Source organism: Ochotona princeps, chromosome 27 (genome assembly GCF_030435755.1).
Source record: "Ochotona princeps isolate mOchPri1 chromosome 27, mOchPri1.hap1, whole genome shotgun sequence".
Classification (NCBI taxonomy): domain Eukaryota; kingdom Metazoa; phylum Chordata; class Mammalia; order Lagomorpha; family Ochotonidae; genus Ochotona; species Ochotona princeps.
Window position 1 is genome coordinate 18,709,227 of NC_080858.1, and position 20,241 is coordinate 18,729,467.

At 38.0% G+C, this 20,241-nt stretch overlaps 2 protein-coding genes and 1 pseudogene across 2 annotated transcripts; all 3 read left to right on the plus strand.

The window, feature by feature from the left end:
• Positions 1-1,079: 1,079 nt before the first annotated feature.
• On the plus strand, positions 1,080-1,805 carry LOC131478094 (taste receptor type 2 member 140-like). Its single transcript, XM_058655686.1, has one exon. The coding sequence runs from the start codon at positions 1,080-1,082 to the stop codon at positions 1,803-1,805; it is 726 nt and encodes a 241-aa protein (XP_058511669.1).
• Positions 1,806-2,963: 1,158 nt separating this feature from the next.
• Positions 2,964-10,935, plus strand: LOC101533228 (taste receptor type 2 member 125-like; annotated as a pseudogene).
• A 3,993-nt stretch (positions 10,936-14,928) lies between these two features.
• On the plus strand, positions 14,929-15,876 carry LOC101533468 (taste receptor type 2 member 125-like). The gene has a single exon (XM_058655687.1). It carries the CDS (start codon positions 14,929-14,931, stop codon positions 15,874-15,876), a length of 948 nt encoding a protein of 315 aa, XP_058511670.1.
• Positions 15,877-20,241: the final 4,365 nt, after the last annotated feature.

Consider the following 20,241-nt stretch of genomic DNA (forward strand, 5'->3'; position numbering starts at 1 on the left):
AGTGTGCCCTACTGAGTAAGGAAGAATAGCCTGAGGAGGATTCTTGCACCATGGGTGAATTCATAGTCATTGTCTAATTTAATGTGCACACAAAAATTACCAATTATAGAGAATCTTCAATAGGATAAAATAAGAACGTGACAATATTTTTAAAACCATGTTTTTAACAAATGTCAAAGAACTGAGCATATGCTAGATGCATGGCAAAGAATGGCAAACCTAAACTGGTGGAATTCAGAGACAGGGAGTTAGAAGAATATAATGAGTGTATGTTTGTGCCTCTGCGTGTTGCACAAGTGTGTCTGTGTTACCATATCTTTGTGAAAAGCAAATGATGAATAGTATTCCCAATAAACAAATTGTTGGATGAGATTGCTAGACAGCTATGACATTTTGTACAAACACCTTCAAGATCCTATGCCAAGATCCCCATATAGGTCAACTTTTTAAAGTTTGGGATACCCTGGTGGTTGTGAATGTTCATATAACTCTTTAATCTTGTACACAGGATGTGTATTTATTTTATGATGTTTCTTTACTAGTACACAAGTTGCTTTTACAAATGATAAAAGAACAAGAAATAAAGTATCTCCTTATTCATAGATTATGTAATGAGAATTCAGCATTTCCTTATTTGCTAACGACAATAACCTTTCTTCACAGGATCTGAATGAGAGGTCTAGAAAATCAGAAAATAATCAGAAAGAGAGAATGAAGAATCCTTTGGCAAGCCTGATATTGCATATTTTTAATAGGAGAACTATTGGATTTTAAACAAGAATGTATTTGTAATATTTTAATGAATGCCTAAAGAAATAATCAGCAGGCTTCTTTGAAATAGGGAAATTCTCTTATGAAAAATGGCTATTGATTTACTGACTGTATTTTTATTGATTGCGGTTGTGGAGTTCATAATGGGAAATTTAGGCAACAAATTCATAGCAGTGGTGAACTGCATTGCCTGGACCAGGAGAAGAAAGCTCTATTTATGTGATCACCTCCTCACTGCTTTGGCAATTTCAAATATTTGTTTACTCTGGTTCTTATTCATAAGTTATTTACTTTCAATCTTTTACCCAATGAAAACTTTCAAAAAGGAAATAGTAACCATTATGAATAATGTCTGGATTGTGACGTGTCATTTTAGCATCTGGTTTGCCACAAGTCTTAGCCTCTTTTATTTTCTCAAGATAGCCAGTTTTTCTAACTCGGTTTTTCTCTACCTGAAATGGAGAGTTGAAAAAGTGGTCTCAGTAACACTGCTGCTGTCTTTGTTACTGTTGCTTTGTAACATTGTGCAGGCAAACATAGAAATTGGCATTCGCATTAAATTACATAAAAGGAACATGACATTGGATCACATTTCTATGGAATCTGCACATTTATTCACAATTCTTATGTCGGTTGAGTCTTTGTTTATGGTCATACCTTTCACCGTGTCCCTGACAGCTTTCCTCCTGCTCATCTTCTCCCTCTGGAAACATCTCAGGAAGATGCAACTCAATGCCAGGGAATCCAGAGATGCCAGCACCAAAGCCCACTTAAAAGGCTTGCAGACTGTGATTGCTTCCAATGTACTATGGATCATTTTCTTCCTCTCTATCCTCGTACTAACCTGGAGTCCAGAGTTGCAGGAAAAACATCTGATCATTATGGTTTTCTATGTCTTTGCAATGTCTTATCCTTCAGGCCACTCATGCATCCTGATTCTGGGGAACAGAAAGCTGAAACTGGCCTCAATCTCTGTGCTGTGGTGGCTGAAGTCCTGGTTCAAAAAGTGTTTCTTAAGATATATCCGCAGTTAAGGGAATCATCTTGCATTGTCCAGAGGAAAATCAGTTCATATGCATTTGTGTCTGTTTCAAATGTTATATCCCTGTACTCTTATTATTATGGTATGTAAAAATTTGTGTGGTGTATGAACATAGGTTGTGAAAAAACAGTACGTTAACATACAAGCTAGTAGAATAAACGCAAATATATTTAAATGCACTTACACCAAATAAATTGTGGATATATGACTTTTAAATGTTAGCACACAACAAGGTGGAGGAATCCACCATGGTGGGAGGGTTTGGGGAGGGGTGGGGAGAATCCAAGTACCTATGAAACTGTGTCACATAATACAATGTAATTAATGAATTAAAAATAATAAATAAAAAAATGTTAGCACACTTTATATAAATAATATATCACTTTCATGTGTGTCACTCATGTTTTTGAGGTTGTAACATGAGATAATTTTAATATATATAAAATATGCGCTTATTCATGTAACATACAGTGGATTAAAACAGAAACTTGTAGTTTTATAACCATAAAACAATCTAAATCTTGGATAAAATTCTAACATTCAAATAAAAATAAAGAATAATACTATTTTACTATTTGAAACTGATAACATAAGTCTTCATTTAAAGTACGTTATCTAATTTCTAAAGTTGCTATATATCCCTCAGGATCATGATTGAGCATTCAAACTACTTATTCATAATTTCGCTTTCACATAATAGAGTATTGAAGAATATGCATCATTACGAAAATGTAATTCACATTTGAAATACAATGAATTATCAAATAAATTCCATTAACTCTGATGGCAGGTTTGGTTTTGCTTTGTAATAGTGGTATCACTCTGAGAAACTGCAGAGCTCAGCATTTAAAACAATGTTTTAAAACAGATTATTTGTTTATTTGAATCTAAGAGAGTTTGACAAAGAGAAGTGGGGAGGGGGAGAGAGAGAGAGAGGGAGAGAGAGAGAGGATATACATATTTTCCATCTACAGATTCACTTTACAGATGGGCACAATGGCTAGGTATGTGCCACGCTGAAGTCAGGAGCCAGGAACTTCATCAGGGACTCTCACATAGATGGCAAGGGCCATATCCTTGGACCATCTTCTGTTGTTCTTCCTAGATCTTGAGCAGGAAGCTTCTATAAGTCTTGCTGAGTCACTGCAGCATGTTGGGTAAGTTTTGAGCTAGACTGGGAGATGGGATCTAAATCTAAAAAACTGGTTTGATTGGCCTATTATGCCAACTTAATTACTGTTTGATTAGAAGTTCCTCAGATGGTAAAAACCTTCCATCCCAGATCCAAAGGAAAGAGAGAGAATACCCCTCCTCATTGCTAGGATTTATGTGATCCCAGAAAAGAGAGTGTTTACATGAACTACACCCCAGGATTCAGGTGAAAGGAAGGGTCCTAGGGTGTTTGACTTGATTGAGAAATTGATAGGTGGAATTTGCATACCTAGCAGGGGAAATACAGCTTCTAAGTTGTGACCTTAAACTATCTACGTGTCCCAAGTCATTTGTCCCTTAGAGATTTCCATCCCTTAATCGGAAGGATTCCTGATAGATACAGGGTCATCACATCTGTAGAAACTTCCTGCTGATTAAGGGCATATCTGCCTATTCCAGGAGCCAGGAACTTCCTCTGGGTTTCCTACACAGGTGCAGGGTCCCAGGGCCCTGGGGCCGTCTCCGACTGCTTTCCTAGGTCACAGCAGGGAGCTGGATGGGAAGCTGGGCCTCCAGGATTAGAACCAGCACCCATATGAGATCCCAGTGCATGCAAGAGTAGGACTTCAGCCACTAGGCTACCATGCTGGTCCCCTTCTCTGGGCCTTTTTTATTCCACTACTTGATATTCACTATCATATCCTTTAATACATCCCTAACGACTTTCCTCCTGTTCATATTCTTCCCTGTGCAGACATCTCAGGGAGATGCAGTTCAGTGCCTCGGGATCCAGAGAGGTTCCAAGACCCACCTGCAAAGCTTGCAGACTGTGGTTGCCTTCCTCCTGTTTTATGTTTTCTTTCTGTCTCTTGTCACACAAGTTTTAAATTTTGAGCCACATGAAAAATATGTCAACATTCTGCTTTGCAATATTTTGGCAATGACTTTCGTTCAGGCCATTCATGTGTCCTGATTCTGGGAAACAAGAAGCTGAAACAGACCTCTCTTTCTGAGCTGGGGCGGTGGAAGCACAGGTGCAAACAGGCAGAACCCTGATTACCTTCTAGCATTTAAGGAGTCATCCTTTACGACTGGGTGAAATTCATCTATTAAGAACTTTTGTGTGTCAAAAATTTCTCTATTTCAATGTCCTGATCTTTTAAAGTGTGTTTGGAATAATCACTGACAAAATCTATTATATGATGCCATCATACATGCAAGTATGTGTGTTAGTGTACTGAATGTGAGGACATGTCATTTCCATGTAAGATCCTTTTATAATAACTGAGTATAAACATTGCGTCATTCATTGACCTTTTTGAAATTTAAAAATCAGAAATTTAAACTTCTATATTATACATGTACACATGAGAGTAACTAAAATTAGAACTTCAGAATTACATTTGAATTATAAATCTAAAAAAGTGCTAGTGTTTAAAATAAGATATACAAGATAAAATATATTGTTCAAAAACATACAGTAAAATCACTGCATTAAACATTAGATCCCATTTATATAACTTTTTAGAAAATCCTCAATATATGAGGATTTGTTATATCATATTTTCTATGTATATATTAGTTTTAAATTCAAGAAACCTTGAATCATCTCATTATTATTATTATGAATATTTAATTTACACTAAATGATCTTATATGTAACAATATAGATTTTCTTTTTATTTTAAACTGGAATTAAGGTATCAAAATTCCGTTTCATCAATAAAGTGAAGTTTCTTCGCAGTTTCAATTATACCAAGCATTAAACTCCATTTCAGATTCAATATCATAGACCATAAAATGACTGATGCCAGTTTTATAGTTGTATATCATTCTGATAGTCCATAATCTTGTTACGTTTTATCTTGTCATGTTCTCCTGTTTCACTGTTGGTTAAAAACCAATCAGGTTGTGATAGGAATGTGCATTCATAGGAGTTATGTTCAATCAACATGTAATTCAGAAGACAGTATGTGTGTATATAAGTATTTGTATTTAGATGTAAATAATCCTTACTTATGTTAATAATACATGTGAAAGTTAGCTTCCATTTGCGGTGCCAGCATCTCATATCAGAACAGTGCATTAAGTTCTTGTTGCTTTCCTATTTCTATCCAGCTCCCCGCTAATGCTCCTGGAGAAGTGTAAGATGATGGTCCAAACACTGAGACCTCTGCCTTCCACAAGGAACACACAAGCAGAGCTCCTGGCTCCTAGATTTGGCCTGGTGCAGTCAGAGCTATGTGGCCATTGCAGAGTAAACCAATGGGTGGAAAAGTCACCTCTCTCTTTCATCCCCTTCCTGTCTCCCTCACCTCTCCCTATGTCATGCCACTTTTTGAAAAAAAAAATAATAAAGCTTTAAATGATGATAATAAGTGTACATGTGAATCTTTGTTTTATTAAATTCACTACATGGAGTAATGTGATAGAATCATGGTCATGAGCTTTGTATTCCATATGTTCAATGCAATAGAAGCCTGTATAATTTCAGGAAAGCAAATTTCTTTACTCATGTCTTTTTGTCACTAAGACATTCCTTGCACAGGGGAAGGGATGTGGGAAGGGGTGAAAGGAAATTACAGAGCCTACAGAAGTGTATCATAAAATAATGAAATAAATAAATAAAAAGAAATCTTTTCTACCTGCAAGTTTACTATTTGGAATAGATTTTCCAGTTCTCCTAACAGTATCCAATTGTTTATTATACACTGAATAAGTATTTGTCGAACATATTTTCAACGTGATTTTTGGAGACATTTTTTATCAAGAAACATGTTCTGTGAAGTGAGAGATCAGGCACAGCAAAGAAAGCCATCACTTGCGCTGGAAGCAGCCCATGTGAGCATCGGTGTCCCAGCTGCTCCATTTCTAGCTCATTGCTAATGCCCTGGGAGAGCAGCCTGGACCCCTGTACCATCCTGGAGACTCCTAGAGCCTGGCTTTGGCTTTGCTGAGCCCAGGATATTGAGAGTATCAACTATCGAATGGAAAATTTATTATTTGTCTCTCTCTGTCTCCCTCCCTTGGAAACACTAACTTTCCAATAAATTGATCTTTTTAAAAAATACGAAACTATGAATAAGTTTATTACACTGTTTTAAACATATGTGAATCATATATGTGTGTGTGTGTGTGTGTGTCCAGAAAGCAGAAATCATGAATGAGCAATCAGAGAAGCCTAGATGGGAGATAGGGAGGAGAGCAAGGCTTACTTAGTTTGCTATTCATAGGCTGTCATACTCAATATTCTCCTGTAAAATTTTGCTGAATTCTAAAACAGCAAAACTGCCTTTGGTAAATGTGGAGTGTAAAAGCTACTCACATCTTTCCTTATACTCAAATGACATCTGTGCTGCTCATGGTACTCCATACCAGGCAACCGCTATGTAACTAGCTGTTAAACTGCCTTGTTGTGGGATGATAAAATTGAAAGAAAATGTCTACACATGTGCACTCGTGATACATGTTTACTACTTTCCATCTGTAATGATTGAGTCCAAAGATGCAAAATCCAGAGAGATGGAGTAATATAATTCCAAACATGAAATCATGTCATTGGGAGCTAAAATAAGGGAGTTGAAACAAACCCAGATATCTATAAAACTAATTGTACTAAGAACAAGAGTAGTATACAGAAGAATGAAGAAAGTATGTAAGCATATTTCTACATAAGTAATTAAAATTTCGAGGCTGATCTCTCTCTTCTCTCCCCTTTTCTCTCTCAAAAAAAAAAAAAAGAAAATGAGATAATTTGGATATTTCTACTACCGCTATGATACGTGTGAGGAGTCTCAAGGGCCAGGCTCCAGCATTCATGGCATCCATGGTGGTCCATAGCTTCTGGCCCTGAGCAGTGTAATCCAGCATTGTCCCCTGGAAACAACTGTTGGAAAGCAGATCACTTGTAACAAGACGTCTCTAGCACTCTAGACAGTGTGATTGCAGCTGTTGCTGATGGCAGCCGCTCACTAAAGTAGAGTTACGATATTTGCAATACGGTATTGTTCTCAACTCCGGAATAGTCAGTTCAGATTCTTTGGGGACATATTTTGCCCCTTACATAATGCATTGTTTAGAAAATCACTTCTTTATCTTGTAAAAGACTACTCTCAATTGTTCATTCTCCATTGTCCTGTTATATTACATAATTTGGATGTTTACGTTTCTTTCAAATAATTTTATTGTACTCAGATTCCCAAATGAACTCAGGCCATAGGTGAGATGGAAGACTTCTCTGGCCAGTGTTATGGTACAGAGTGTTAACCACTGTCTATGGTGTGGACATCCCATAGGGGAGCTGCTTTGAGTATGGCTGCTCCAATTCTGATCCAACTCCCTACTGTACCTTGAAAAGCAGCAGAAAATGGCCCAACTGATTAGGCTCTGGCCCCCATGTAGGAGACCCAAACAAAACTCCTGGTTCCTACATTAGCCTGGCCTAAGGTTGCCTTTGTGGCCGTTTAAAGATTGAACCAACAGATGGAATATTATCTTTGTCTGTATCCTTTATTTGTTCTCATCTCCATCATTTCCCTTCTGTTTGTCACTGTACCTTCCAAATGAATAATTTTGTCAAAAAAAAGAGATTCCCAAGAAAATCACATTTTTTGGAAATAATTATGAAATCCTTAGTATTTAAATAATGCACAACTTAATGTTAGGTAAACTTGGGAGAGAAGCCTTAGTAACAGACATAGCTTTGGAGATACATTTTATAAATACTGGAGAAGAAGGTCTGAGTGTGGATGAAAGAAATTTAAACCAATCTAAGCTGTGTGAATGTCATGGTGTAATGTCAATGATTCATACCTTATAGTACCATAAAATTTTCCTTGACTGCCAGTCAAAAAACACATGGATGCTAAGGGTGGCCATGGTGGTATATACACTTGTTTTTATGAGATTGTTCATGGAAATTATCAGGCAATGCCCAATTTTGAAAAATACTAGTCATCCATGGGATTCCTTGGGAAATGAGAACACATTTTCATGGAAAAAGCTTGGAAAACCTACTTAGCAATTTAAATATTTGCACATTGATCTTGTAATTTTTGTGAGATTGAATCCTAAGTAGCAGTGAATCAAGAACCTCCTCCATAGGACCAATCATTTTCTGTGTATTTTATGTTTTCCCTTTTCAATTTTCATAGCTGATACCTAAACCTCATGAGTGCAAACAATGCAGGCACTAGGCAAAGAGAAAAATGCAAATAATGAAAAGGGATATGTCTTCATCTGCATGATCACAAATGAGAAGTCGACTTTCAGTCCAGCCTCAGCTATGGCAGATTCCAGGCCATCACAATGATGGACTTTTCATTTGTCTTTTAAATAACTATGCTTTTCATAAGCGTAGTGTTGAATTAATCTGCTAGTATCCTTTGGTGCTTTCTTCATACTGGTTACAAACTTCAAAGAAAATGAAACCTTTTACTGCACATCCAGCAATCAGATGCTGCCAGAATTTCACGTCAAATCATCATGACAAAACCATTCACTGTAAGATCTCAAACCAACGATGTATGTTTGTTACATTTATTTCTACCATATGTTTAGCTTTATAGTACTCGTGTTGTTGAAGGAATTTGTCACCTGATGCACATAAGTTCTAATTGCTGTAGCTTCATTTGGTATTCTGAATGACGTAATGTTTTGCAAAGTGAGCTGTTATTACAGCCAGATATACACAGAGGATGAGAGACAGAGAGGAAGATCTTCCGTCCGATGATTCACTCCCCAAGTGAGCCGCAGAACCAGGAACCTCTTCCGGGTCTCCCACGCGGGTGCAGTGTCCCAATGCGTTGGGCCGTCCTCGACTGCTTTCCCAGGCCACAAGCAGGGAGCTGGATGGGAAGTGGAGCTGCCGGGATTAGAACCAGCGCCCATATGGGATCCCGGGGCTTTCAAGGCAAGGACTTTAGCCGCTAGGCCACGCCGCCTGGCCCACATTGCATTCATTCTTAACTATCAATGAATGGTACTCCTATTCCCCACTTACCAGGCAGTATATCTCGTATCTGAATAGTGCCTGTAATGCAGGTTATGGGACAGCTATGAGTGGAAACCTAATTAATGTGGATAAAATCTGAAAGTATTTGATACAGAGTTAGGAATGCACCCTTCTGTGTAAGAGCAAGTCCCAGAGTGAGGGTTTTTGCTGTGTGGGTAAATTCAATCAAGCTGTACTTTGCAAAGAAAAAATAAATTTCAAAGTTTACACAGTGTTTTTAACACCCTGTAATGTAAGTTAAGAAGTGTATTTACCAAAAGTCTCAGCGTTAAGCATTGCTAGATGTACAACAAATACTGAAAAAAAATGAGGGAAACACAGGCTCCTGTGATAGCAATGCAAGGGAACTGGGATTCAAGTAAATGAGAGTCTGTGAGCATGTGTTTATACTCTAATAAAAACCAGAAGGGTAAATGTTTACCTCAGTACTAATCAGTTCAGAAATAGTGTTCCCTACTCCATGCTTTTATCATGCAACTCTGACATCCCTTGTCAAGGACTTTGGGGCAGATGTATAATTCTCCCTTTGCTTTTCTGACTTTAAATTGTTTTAAAAATCTCCATGATTAGGAGAGTCCACATGTCAAATTAGAATCTTGTTTCCTGCTGTCTGTATTAACATTTTACAATCTTTCTTATCCAGAATTCAACTGGTCAGAATAAAATGTATTGCTATGTTAATGGCTCAAAAATGTAAGTAATTATATCTATATGGATACACCAGCAAATTAGAATTCAATATGCCCTCATGACCAATCATAATTTTTTTCCTCTACTGTGTTTAAAGCTCCCAGGATCTAGATGAAGTGCATTCTGAGTTTTCAGGAAAACGCAAAGATTTCAATGAAGAGAGATACAGAAAATCCGACAGAAAATCTTACTGCTTGCTGACTTCCTATTGTGTACACAAGAATTTTAATGAGAGAATACTACTGAATCTTTGAGCATCACACATACAGATATATGTAACCTATTAGACAAACGAATTGAAGCATGTGAAATTCAAATTTGGGATATCCTCTTACAGACAATGGATGACTCTCTTAACCTCGCTGTAATTATTGTAAGCATAGCGTTTATCATTGGAATTCTAGGCAATGGATTCATGGCACTGGTGAATGTTATTGACTGGGTCAAAAGAAAGAAGATCTCTTTAGTTGATCAGATACTCACTGCTTTAGCATTCTCTAGAATAACTCAGGTCTCATTAATACATGTAAATAGGTTGATTTCTGTGAAGTTTCCAAATTTGTTTTGGGATGAACAAATATTAAAAATTACTAACAGTATCTGGATAGTGACCAATCATCTTAACATGTGACTTGCTACAAGTCTCAGCGTCTTTTATTTTTTCAAGATAGCCAATTTTTCCAACTCTACTTTTCTCTACCTAAAGTGGAGAGTGGGAAAGGTGGTCTCAGGAATACTGCTGATGTCCTCTGTCATTCTTGTTTTAAATATTGCATTTATGAAAACAGATATTGAGGACTGGTTTGATGATTCTAACAAAAATGTGACTTACAGTTCTAGGTCAAAAGAGTTGTTTTACTCTTCCAGGTCTTTTACAATCCATTACACGATATTCACAATCATACCATCCATTGTGTCTGTAACAACTTTTGTCTTGCTCATCTTCTCCCTGTGGAGGCATCTCAGAAATATGCAGCTCACTGCCATGGGATTCAGAGATGCCAGCGCCAAGGCCCATCTGCAAGTTTTGATGACTATGGTTGCCCTCCTCCTGCTGTATGCCTTTTTATTTCTATCTCTTCTCTTGCAAGTTTTGATGTCTGACAAGCAGGAAAGGAATGTGGCCGTGCTGGTTTGCCATGTTTTGGCAATGACTTTTCCTTCCTGCCATTCATATATCTTGATTCTGGGAAACAAGAAGCTGAGGCAGACCTCTCTCTCTGTGCTGGGGTGGCTGGGCCACAGGTGCAAACAAGCAGAACCCTGACTGCCTTCTACCATTTAGGGAAACATCTTCCATCGTCTAGATGAAAATCGGTTAATTAGGAATCTCTGTATGTCATAAAACTTCTCTGTTCCAATGTTCTGCTATTCTGTATAAATTTGTAAGTTTGAATAATAATAATAATAATAATAATAATCCATAACCAAGAGTATTTTACCTTAGCAGACTACCTGTTAGCATGTATATAAGTGTATGGCACACAAAAAGATGTGAATACAGACCACTTAATAAGAGTCCTTTATAATAAAGTATAATATGACTGTTGCATGAATCGTTCATTGCTTTTAAAGTTAGACTTAATGATTATTAAGATTCCATTTCATTGATCAAACGGCACTTATTTGGTGATTTTATTGCATCAACTATCAACTATGTTCCATCTTAAGTGTGACCGTTTGCTAAGCCATGCCTGACGGTAGTTTTATAAATGTAGATTTCTCTGAGAAGTTTGCAGACTTGGTATATTTTATCATGTCCACCATTATTAACATGGTGATAAACTAGACAATTTCTTATGCAAATGATATTTATAGTGACTTATGACAGATAATGAATGATTCATAAGAATTTTTGTTACCTGTCCATTTCATACTTTTATGAAAAGGATGAAAAGTATTTTAATAACTCTCGTGAGGGGTCATTGCAGTTTCAGTCACCGTTTTAGCACCAGTAATCTGTACTGGAGCACCGCTTGCAGCTGTAGCTGCCCTGCTTCTGGTCCTGGCCCCGCTAATGTGCTCGGAAGAACAGCAGATGAAGGTTCAAATGTTTAGAACTCTGCTGCCAATGTGACAGACCTGGATGGAATTCTTGGCCTGGCGCACAACAGGTGCCGTATTATTTTGTGGTGTGAACCACTGGTTGAAAGTTCTTTCTGGAATGTTCCCTGTCTCTTTTTCTCTATGTCGTACCAATTTATAAATAAATAAACAACAAGAGCCATATATGTGGAATCGTTTCGATAAATGAAACAACGTAAACAGGATGGAATCTTGGTCACGTGCCTTGTCTTCTGTGACTTTTCTAAAAGCTGACAAGGTTTCAGGAGCAGCTCTCAGCCCACACCATTCATGCCCCACGGTGGTGTGTTTCTTTACCTGCTTTCTGAAGCTCCTCTTCCTCAACTGAATTAACGATGTGGGATCAGCTTCAGCTCGATGGTGTGTTTGTTCCTGTCATCTTAGAGTTTTGTTCTCAATATTTTCCTTAAAATGTGTCCAGACTGCTGATTTGGCCTTTCAATATGTGTTTCTTTGAATACAGTACGTTCGAGAACATTTTCAGAACTGGCTGAGACCATTGTACTTGCTCAGAACTTCTCCAGGGCACAGTGGTTGGGGTCAGCCCTGTAAAGACTACTTTGTCTGCCATTGTGAAGGTCATGATATCCGTCTCTCTGCTTGGTTTGGTTGCTGGTGCTGACTGCGTTTCACTCGTGCAGGTTCCCTGTTGGAGGGAACTCTGACTCCTTGGTTCTCTGAGGTGGCTTAGTCCTAAGAACGGGGTGGGAAGTTTTGACTTTCAGGTAGACAGGCTGACGTCAGGATTCACCATTAGAGCTCTGTATGCTCCCTGGCATTTACGCCACTCCAAAATCTCTGGGAACTCTGCCTGGTGAACACACTCCAGACAGGTTGTTTCACTTACCATTCGATTGGCTGTGGCCTGTGCTGCACCTGCTACGGAGAACATCGCCCTCTGCTGGCTGTTGTTCTCACTCACACCATTGCCCTGATTGTCTTTCCACTTCTCATCCCCCTCAACACACATCGAAAAAACTCAGAACAAGATGGTTGATTCTTCATTTTCTGATTAGATACACTGACTTCATCGATTAGCACATTACTTTCAAGGCAAACAATTGAACAGAAGTTAATAAGGTTGATTATTCCTATTTTATCTTTTCAATTGTTTACATCAAATCCAAATGACCTACATTAGATACGCTGTTTTCTTCAATGTGGCAGTTGCATTCAGAGCAGAAACCACGGAGTAGGCGTGTTCTAGGATTTAATTAGAAGTGATATTACCTCTGTATCCACTTTTATTTTAATGAATAGAAATTCAGGTGTTCGTAAATTGACAGACTGTTGATTATTCTTAAGTCATAATGATTAGAATAGGCAGATACGGAGAAGAACTTGAGAGATCTGCTTTTATTACCTTCATTTTGCTTCAACCATTTAATAAGCAAAATCAGTTAAACTCTGTCTACTTCCACATTCACACAATTGCAAGTTTGCCATTGAAAGAGATGAAGAAGAGTGCTTAGGTTTCAAGCAGTTACTTAATAGAATGTTCCTTCCGTTGAACGACTGGAAACTACCCCTGTTGACAATCTCATTTTGTCTAAATAACACCTTTTTCGCTGACACCGTTCAAGTGACAATGTGAAGAGTCAGCCGTGGGAAGTGAGGAGGTGTGGTTCTGAGCTGCCCTGGGGCCCTGCAGACACATGCTCTGCGGTTGTTCTAAAGGTGCACGTGACGTTAGCGGCATCGCCCAGCCCACAGGTTCATCACCCCCACGGTGTTTGCATTTCTCTTTGCCTGCTTTCCTGAGCTCATCTCTGTTACCTGAATGAGCCACACCAAGAGGACCTTTCTGCCCTTCATTGCTGGTATGTCTGTGCCTGAAATCTTAGCATGTTTTCCTTCTTCCTTTAATATGCCCACTTGGTAGATTTGACCCTTCAGTATGTGTGTTTCTGAAGTGTAGTAGATTTGGGAATATTTTCAAGACTGATTGCTTTCAGTGTCTTTGCTTGGGATTGCTCCAGGACACAGAGGGACACAGTATGGAATGTTAGCATACTGGTTTTTGTACTTTGTTTCATTACTATTACTGAATTTACTGATGCACTGTCTCCATTCATAACTACCATTGAAACCCGTTCTACTGCCTCATTTTGACCAAGCAGTGTAGCATTTTGTCCATTTTTTGAATGGTGCCTATAATGTGGAAGGTGATGCAATATGGATAAAATCTAAAGATATTTGGTGCTAAGTCAGGAATGAACCCTGACCAACAAGAGAGAGGAAAGACCCAGAACGAGTAGGATTTTTGCATTGTAGATAAATGCATTCAAGCTCAGTGAATGCTGTGCGAGGCATTAGACATGTTTCCACCTTTTTCCAAAAGCACAGATTAGCTTGGAATACACACAGTATTTCTACTAAACATTCTGAATTATTAACTAAGAAGGCTTTTTGCAAACGTCTTAGAAAATTTCACATCACAGAACATTGCTCAGTGCATAATAAATGTGGAAGAATTAAAAAATCTGGGTTCTGGCAGAATAGAGGATGTGTGTCTGTACACGTGCGTGCATTCCCTTGCAGGAAATGAAAAGCTAAATGAATGTTCTTCTTAGTACCACATATCTTAGGCATAATCCTCACAGACTCATGACATTGTCAGATAACTCTGATGGCTCTGTAGGAACGCCCTTGCAGCAGGGACCGAATAGTCCTCACACCTACCAGATTTCAAAGTGTTTCCAAAGGGCATCAGTGCTCAAGAGGTTCCATATGTCTGATTAGATTCTTGTTGCCTGCTACACGTGTGACAACTCTGAAGCCTTTCTTAATCAGAATTCATGTTGTCAGAATAAAATATGTTCATCCATCAACGCCTCAGTTGATGTATGTATGAGTATCTTTATTTGCTTGTCCACAAATGAGAATTCAGCAATTCCTGCATCATCAACGAATTACAAAAAGATTTTCACTAATTTGTGTAATATTCACAGGATCTGGATGAAGCTCAGCTGAGGTCTCTGGAAAATACAAAAGGTTTCATGAAGAGAGATATGAAAAATGCACTAGAAAACCGTGTTGGTTTGTGAATCGTGTGTGCCAAAATCTTAATAGGAGCCTATCAATGAATTTTTAAGGATTGAATGAAAGCAGCAATTTAGATAAATACAATAAGATATTTTGTCTGTGATATTCAAATTTGGAACAATTATAGACAATGGGTAGTGCTGCACTAAGCATAATTACAGCTATTTTAGGTGTGGAGTTCATATTTGGAAACATGAGCAATGGATTCATAGTCCTAGTAAATATCACTGAGTGGGTCAGGAGAAGAAAAATCACTTCTGTCGATCAACTCCTCACTGCCTTGGCAATCTCCAGAATTTGCCAGCTCTGGACAATATTCTTGATTAAGTTGCTCTCTGTGTATTTTCCACCTGTGCTTTGGACCAAAGGCGTATGTAAAATGTCTAGCATGACCTGGATATCAGCCAATCATTTTAGCATGTGGTTTGCTACAAGCCTCAGCATCTTCTATTTTCTCAAGATAGCCAATTTTTCCAACTCTACTTTTCTCTACCTGAAGTGCAGAGTGGAAAAGGCGATCTCAGGGACACTGCTGGTGTCTTTGGTCATTTTGTTTTTAAACATTGCATTTAGTAATGCTTATATTGATTCCTGGATTGAGGAGTATAAAAGAAACAGAACTGGCAATTCCAGTTCACAGGAATCTTTATACTTGTCCCGGCGTTTTTTATTCAGCTACATGATATTCATCATCATACCCTTCACCATGTCGCTGACCACTTTCCTCCTACTCATCTTCTCCCTGTGGAGGCATCTCAGGAAGATGCAGCTGAGGGCCATGGGGCCCAGAGATGCCAGCACCGCGGCCCACCTACAAGGTTTGCAGACTGTGTTTGCCTTCCTCCTGTTTTATGCAATTTTCTTTCTGTCCCTTGTCATACAAATTCTTATTTCTTGGTTGCAGGCAAAAAATGTGGTCACTATGGCTGCCCACATTTTCACAATGACTTTCCCTTCATGCCATTCGTACATCCTGATTGTCCGAACCAAGAAGCTGAGACAGGCTTCTCTGTCTATATTATGGTCCCTGAAATGTAGCTTCAAAGATAAAGGATGCTCATTTCTTTCTGCCATTTAGAGAACCATATTCTGGAGGAAAAATGAGAAAGCCTTGTATGTCAAATATTTCTCTTCCAATGTCCCACTAGTCCGGGTAAATGTGTATTAGGAAAATATGATTAGTGCATTTCTTCCTTTGAATCATGTATAAATCTAATTGTTTCTGTCAGTACACTGATGAATTGTTTCAACATTCAAACTACTAATTATGGTGATAATTAACATATTTGTGAATGGTGGCCTTCCAAGTATTATTCCAACAGGCAAATGGCTGTTTTTCAGATAAGTATTTTTTAAATCAACTGTAGAGTCTTCCTCTTATGTTAAGCAATGCAATTTATGTTAAAAAGTGTTAAATATGCTTTTTTATTTAATAAGGTGGCTATGTATTTACCTTTCTCAGGACAATTAGAATAATGTCTCATGTTAATAGTGGTTGTTATACCAGTGAATGCCATTTAGTTGGTATCACTTTTATGTAAATTTATTTTTTCTCATTGAAAGGTAACACTGAGTGTGGTGTAGCTCCCATGCAGAATGACTAATCTGGCTAATTAACATATCCATTATCCCTCATGATTTTCTTTATTATGATTATAACACATTTCCTTCCCCTGGTGCATTTATCTTTGTGTTGTGAAGTTGAATTCTGAAGAAAGGTGCAAACAAAACAAAATTTGTGGAGCCATTCATACATCAAATGAAATATGCTTTAGACAGAAATCAAGCAATCCAAAAGGAGATATTTGAACAAATAAAATCTATGGCACTTTACTGTAATGGGTGCTTTAAAAAACAAAATTTTCAATGCTGCAAAAAAAGCCATCAATGCACAAAACTTTAAATGGCACACAAATTGATACAGTAAATAGGATTTGTAATTATAAAGTAGGTTGAAATAGAGTATTTTGCAAAAATAGACTTTTAAGGCAGAAAAATTGGGAGTGTATATCAAAGAAAGGCTATTAATGCAAAGTATACTGTTACTAACATTCAATAATATCTTATTTGATAGAATAATGATATTATAATTACAATGATAATAATAATTATTATTTATCTGAGTTTGATAATTAAATTGCTTTTCCATTCAACTGAAGGAAATAACAAGGCATGGTGGAAGTCAGTGTTGTGCCGTAGTGTTACAATCCACCACCTGGGACACAGGTAACCTACGTGAGCACTGGTTTGTACCTTGGCTAATCGCTTCTCATCCAGCTCCTGATAATCCACCTAGGAACCAGTGGAAGGTGGCCAAGGACTTGGGCATCTGCGGACCCACATGGAAAACCCGGAAGAAGATCCTGGCTACTGACTTCACCTTGCCCAACCCTGGCTTGGGCAACTATTGATACAATGAATCGGCAGATGGAGGATCATTTTCTCTCTGTCTCTCCCCCACCCCTCTCTTTCTATAAATCTACTTTCAAGTAAATGAATAAATCTTTAGAAAAAAAGCCTTACAGTCAATTGCAAATTTTAATAATTACCTAAAGTTTCAAAAATCTCAATGCGAGAAAATTCATATCTACAAATGAATTTGATATCATAATGTGCAAATATGAGTATGTCTAATATTTATTTCTATAAGATGAAAATAATGAAAAAGGAATGTTAAAGTTTCAGATGGAGGTAAGAAACAGAATGATGTTTACTTAGTCATATAGGGATAGCAGGAATAAATGTCCTGTCTTATTATCATGTTTAATCCTAACATAACTACTGCCTGAGGTGAATGTGAGTATAGGACCTACACGTATTTCTTCCTATATTCAAATTGACACCAATACTATTCATCATACATGATGCTATGCAAAAGCTGTGTAAACAGATTTTATGCTGTTTTGTGTGGGGATAATAGAGGAAAAAAGATCTACATATGTTCAGTATTTTTTAACACCTTTTTTCCTGAGGGTATTGAGTCCATAGGTGTGAAATTCACAGATAGATATAACCATGTAACAAAAAGAAGCTATGATACAAGACACAGGTGAAGGTGAACCCAACGTATGCATTATAGAAAAGTTTTTTAAAAAGAGCAAGAAAAAAAATTTTTTAAGTAGATGACATTAGAAACAGGAAATATTGGGCAGAATTAAAGAGAGAGAAAGAAAGACAAGAGGATTTTCTGTCCTTTAGTTCCCTAGCCAAATGGCCAAGAATAGAGCAGTCTGAAGCCAGGAGCCAGGAAGCTTATCCGGGTCTCCCACATGGGTGGCAGGGGTCCAGGCTCTTGGGAATAGCTGTTAGTCTCCCACGTGCGTCAGCAGGAAGCTGTATGGGAAATGTAGCAGCTGGCTCAGTCTGGCTCGCATTCAGGCTGCTGTCATCACAGGCTGTGGTTTGGCCACCTGTGCCACAACGCTAGCACCTAAGTTGGAGAACTTTCAATGCTTCCATCACCAGCATAGCAATTTCTCTAGTGCCAGGAGGCCAAGGCATACAGTGGTCAGTAACAACCAGCAGTTGGTTGTTGTACTCAGCGTTGTTTTATGGTATCATCCTAAAGCACTTGGCATGAAGGACTTCATGGGGTTGATGAGTAGGATAGAAATATGACCAAGATGAAGAACCTGACGGGTCTTGTACCTTTCAAATACCCACTGTAGTCAAACCCCATGTCCTTTATTTCATCCCTCATATATTTGGCTAAACTCCTTTCTGTACAAACCAGACTGGAACACATTACATGATAGCGTCTCAACCAGCACGAAGCTCCCTGCAAAGCCCTGCAAACTGTGGTCTTCTTCCTCTTGCTACTAGTCACTTACAATCTTTGCTTACGAATGTTGTATTCCTAATTCGGCCGGGCAGTACAAAGCAAGCTGTTGGATTCATCTGTCCTTCAAGCCGTTGGCAAAAAAGTTGATGCAGTGAAGCTTGGAGTACAGTCTGATAGCTTCAACTCGGGACATTAGCATTAGGGACATATGTTTCATCTAACAGAAAGCAAACTAAGAACATTTATAACGATTCATGTGTGTTGATTTTTTGGAAGCCATCAACAGGAACACATCTGTCTTTTGCGGGCTGTGGTCACAGAGTTGCATGTTCAAGGACCCACAACCCCCAGTCCCTTTTACCATTTAGAGGATCACAGTGCATGGTCTAAAGGAAAATTGTCTTAGAAAACCTTGTTGGTTGTGAATGCTACTTCCCTAACAACTTTTCATGTTTTGTAAATCTGAGTTTTATAAAAACACGTTTGGAAAAACTGGTGTTCTGAGAAATATGAAATACTTACTGGTTGTGCATGAGGACACATATAGTGACTTCAACAGAGTAAGCTTTCTCCAAACATTTTAACAGGAGGAGGCTGACCACACCCATATATAAAAACTGATGGGCAATACAATGTTCAATAGCAAAAACATGGAAACAACCCCGATGCCCATCCAAAGAGGAGGGAATAAAGAAACTGTGATATATCCACTCAATGGAGTACTACTCAGCCAGTAAAAGATTGAAATTCTACCATTTGCAACCAAGTGGTCCCTACTAGAAACCATTATGCTTAGTGAGACAAGTCAATCCCAAAAGGACAAATATTATGTTCTCTCTGCTATCAGGCAACCTTCATGCAAACTACAAGATCAATAGCCCCTTTAATTATGTTTTTGCTTCATTTGAGGGGTTTGATATTTATATTTTTATTTTCGTTCATTCAAAAAAGTTTTTATTTTATTATTAATTTCCTCCCTGACTCATAGTCATACAATAACAAAGTTTGCTTCAGGAAAGTTTTTTTCTTTTCTTTTTCATTTCTTCAGGAACATATTGGTTATTCAGTTGCATGTTATTTAACTTTATGCTGTTGTAAATTTTCTATTTTTCTTTCTGTTGTTGATTTTATTTTATGACTTTTCATGTGAGGGGATGAGTAGTAACTTTGTAGTAGAGACTATCACATAAAGATTTGAAGATATAACCGTGTGCATATATAGCACAGTGTGCATAACACAGTGTGCTCTACTTCCAAATCAAATATTTGGCTTTTATTTTTCAAATTGTTGATGTGGTGTATCACATTTGTTGAGTTGCAAAAGCTAAACCATCCCTGTATGCCAGGGATAAATCCCACCTGGTCCAGGTGAATGATCTACCTGATGTGCTGTGGAATCCTGTTGGATCCTATTTTGTTGAGGATCCTTGCATCTATGTTCATCAGGTGTATCAGTCTGTAGTTCTCTTTTTCTGCCTTGTCTCTATCTGGCTTTGGTATTAAGGTGATACTGGCTTTACAGAAGACTGTGGAAGGATTGCCTTCCTTTCTACTGTTTGGAATTGCTTGCCTTATATCAGAGAAAACATATAATATTTGTCTTTTTGAGACTGACTTTTTTCACTGAATGTAATGGTTTCCAGTTGAAACCAATTTGTTGTG

Bases quoted from the DNA above. Each gene is read 5' to 3' on its own strand.
- LOC101533468 (XM_058655687.1), top strand. From the start codon at position 14,929: ATGGGTAGTGCTGCACTAAGCATAATTACAGCTATTTTAGGTGTGGAG.
- LOC131478094 (XM_058655686.1), top strand. From the start codon at position 1,080: ATGAAAACTTTCAAAAAGGAAATAGTAACCATTATGAATAATGTCTGG.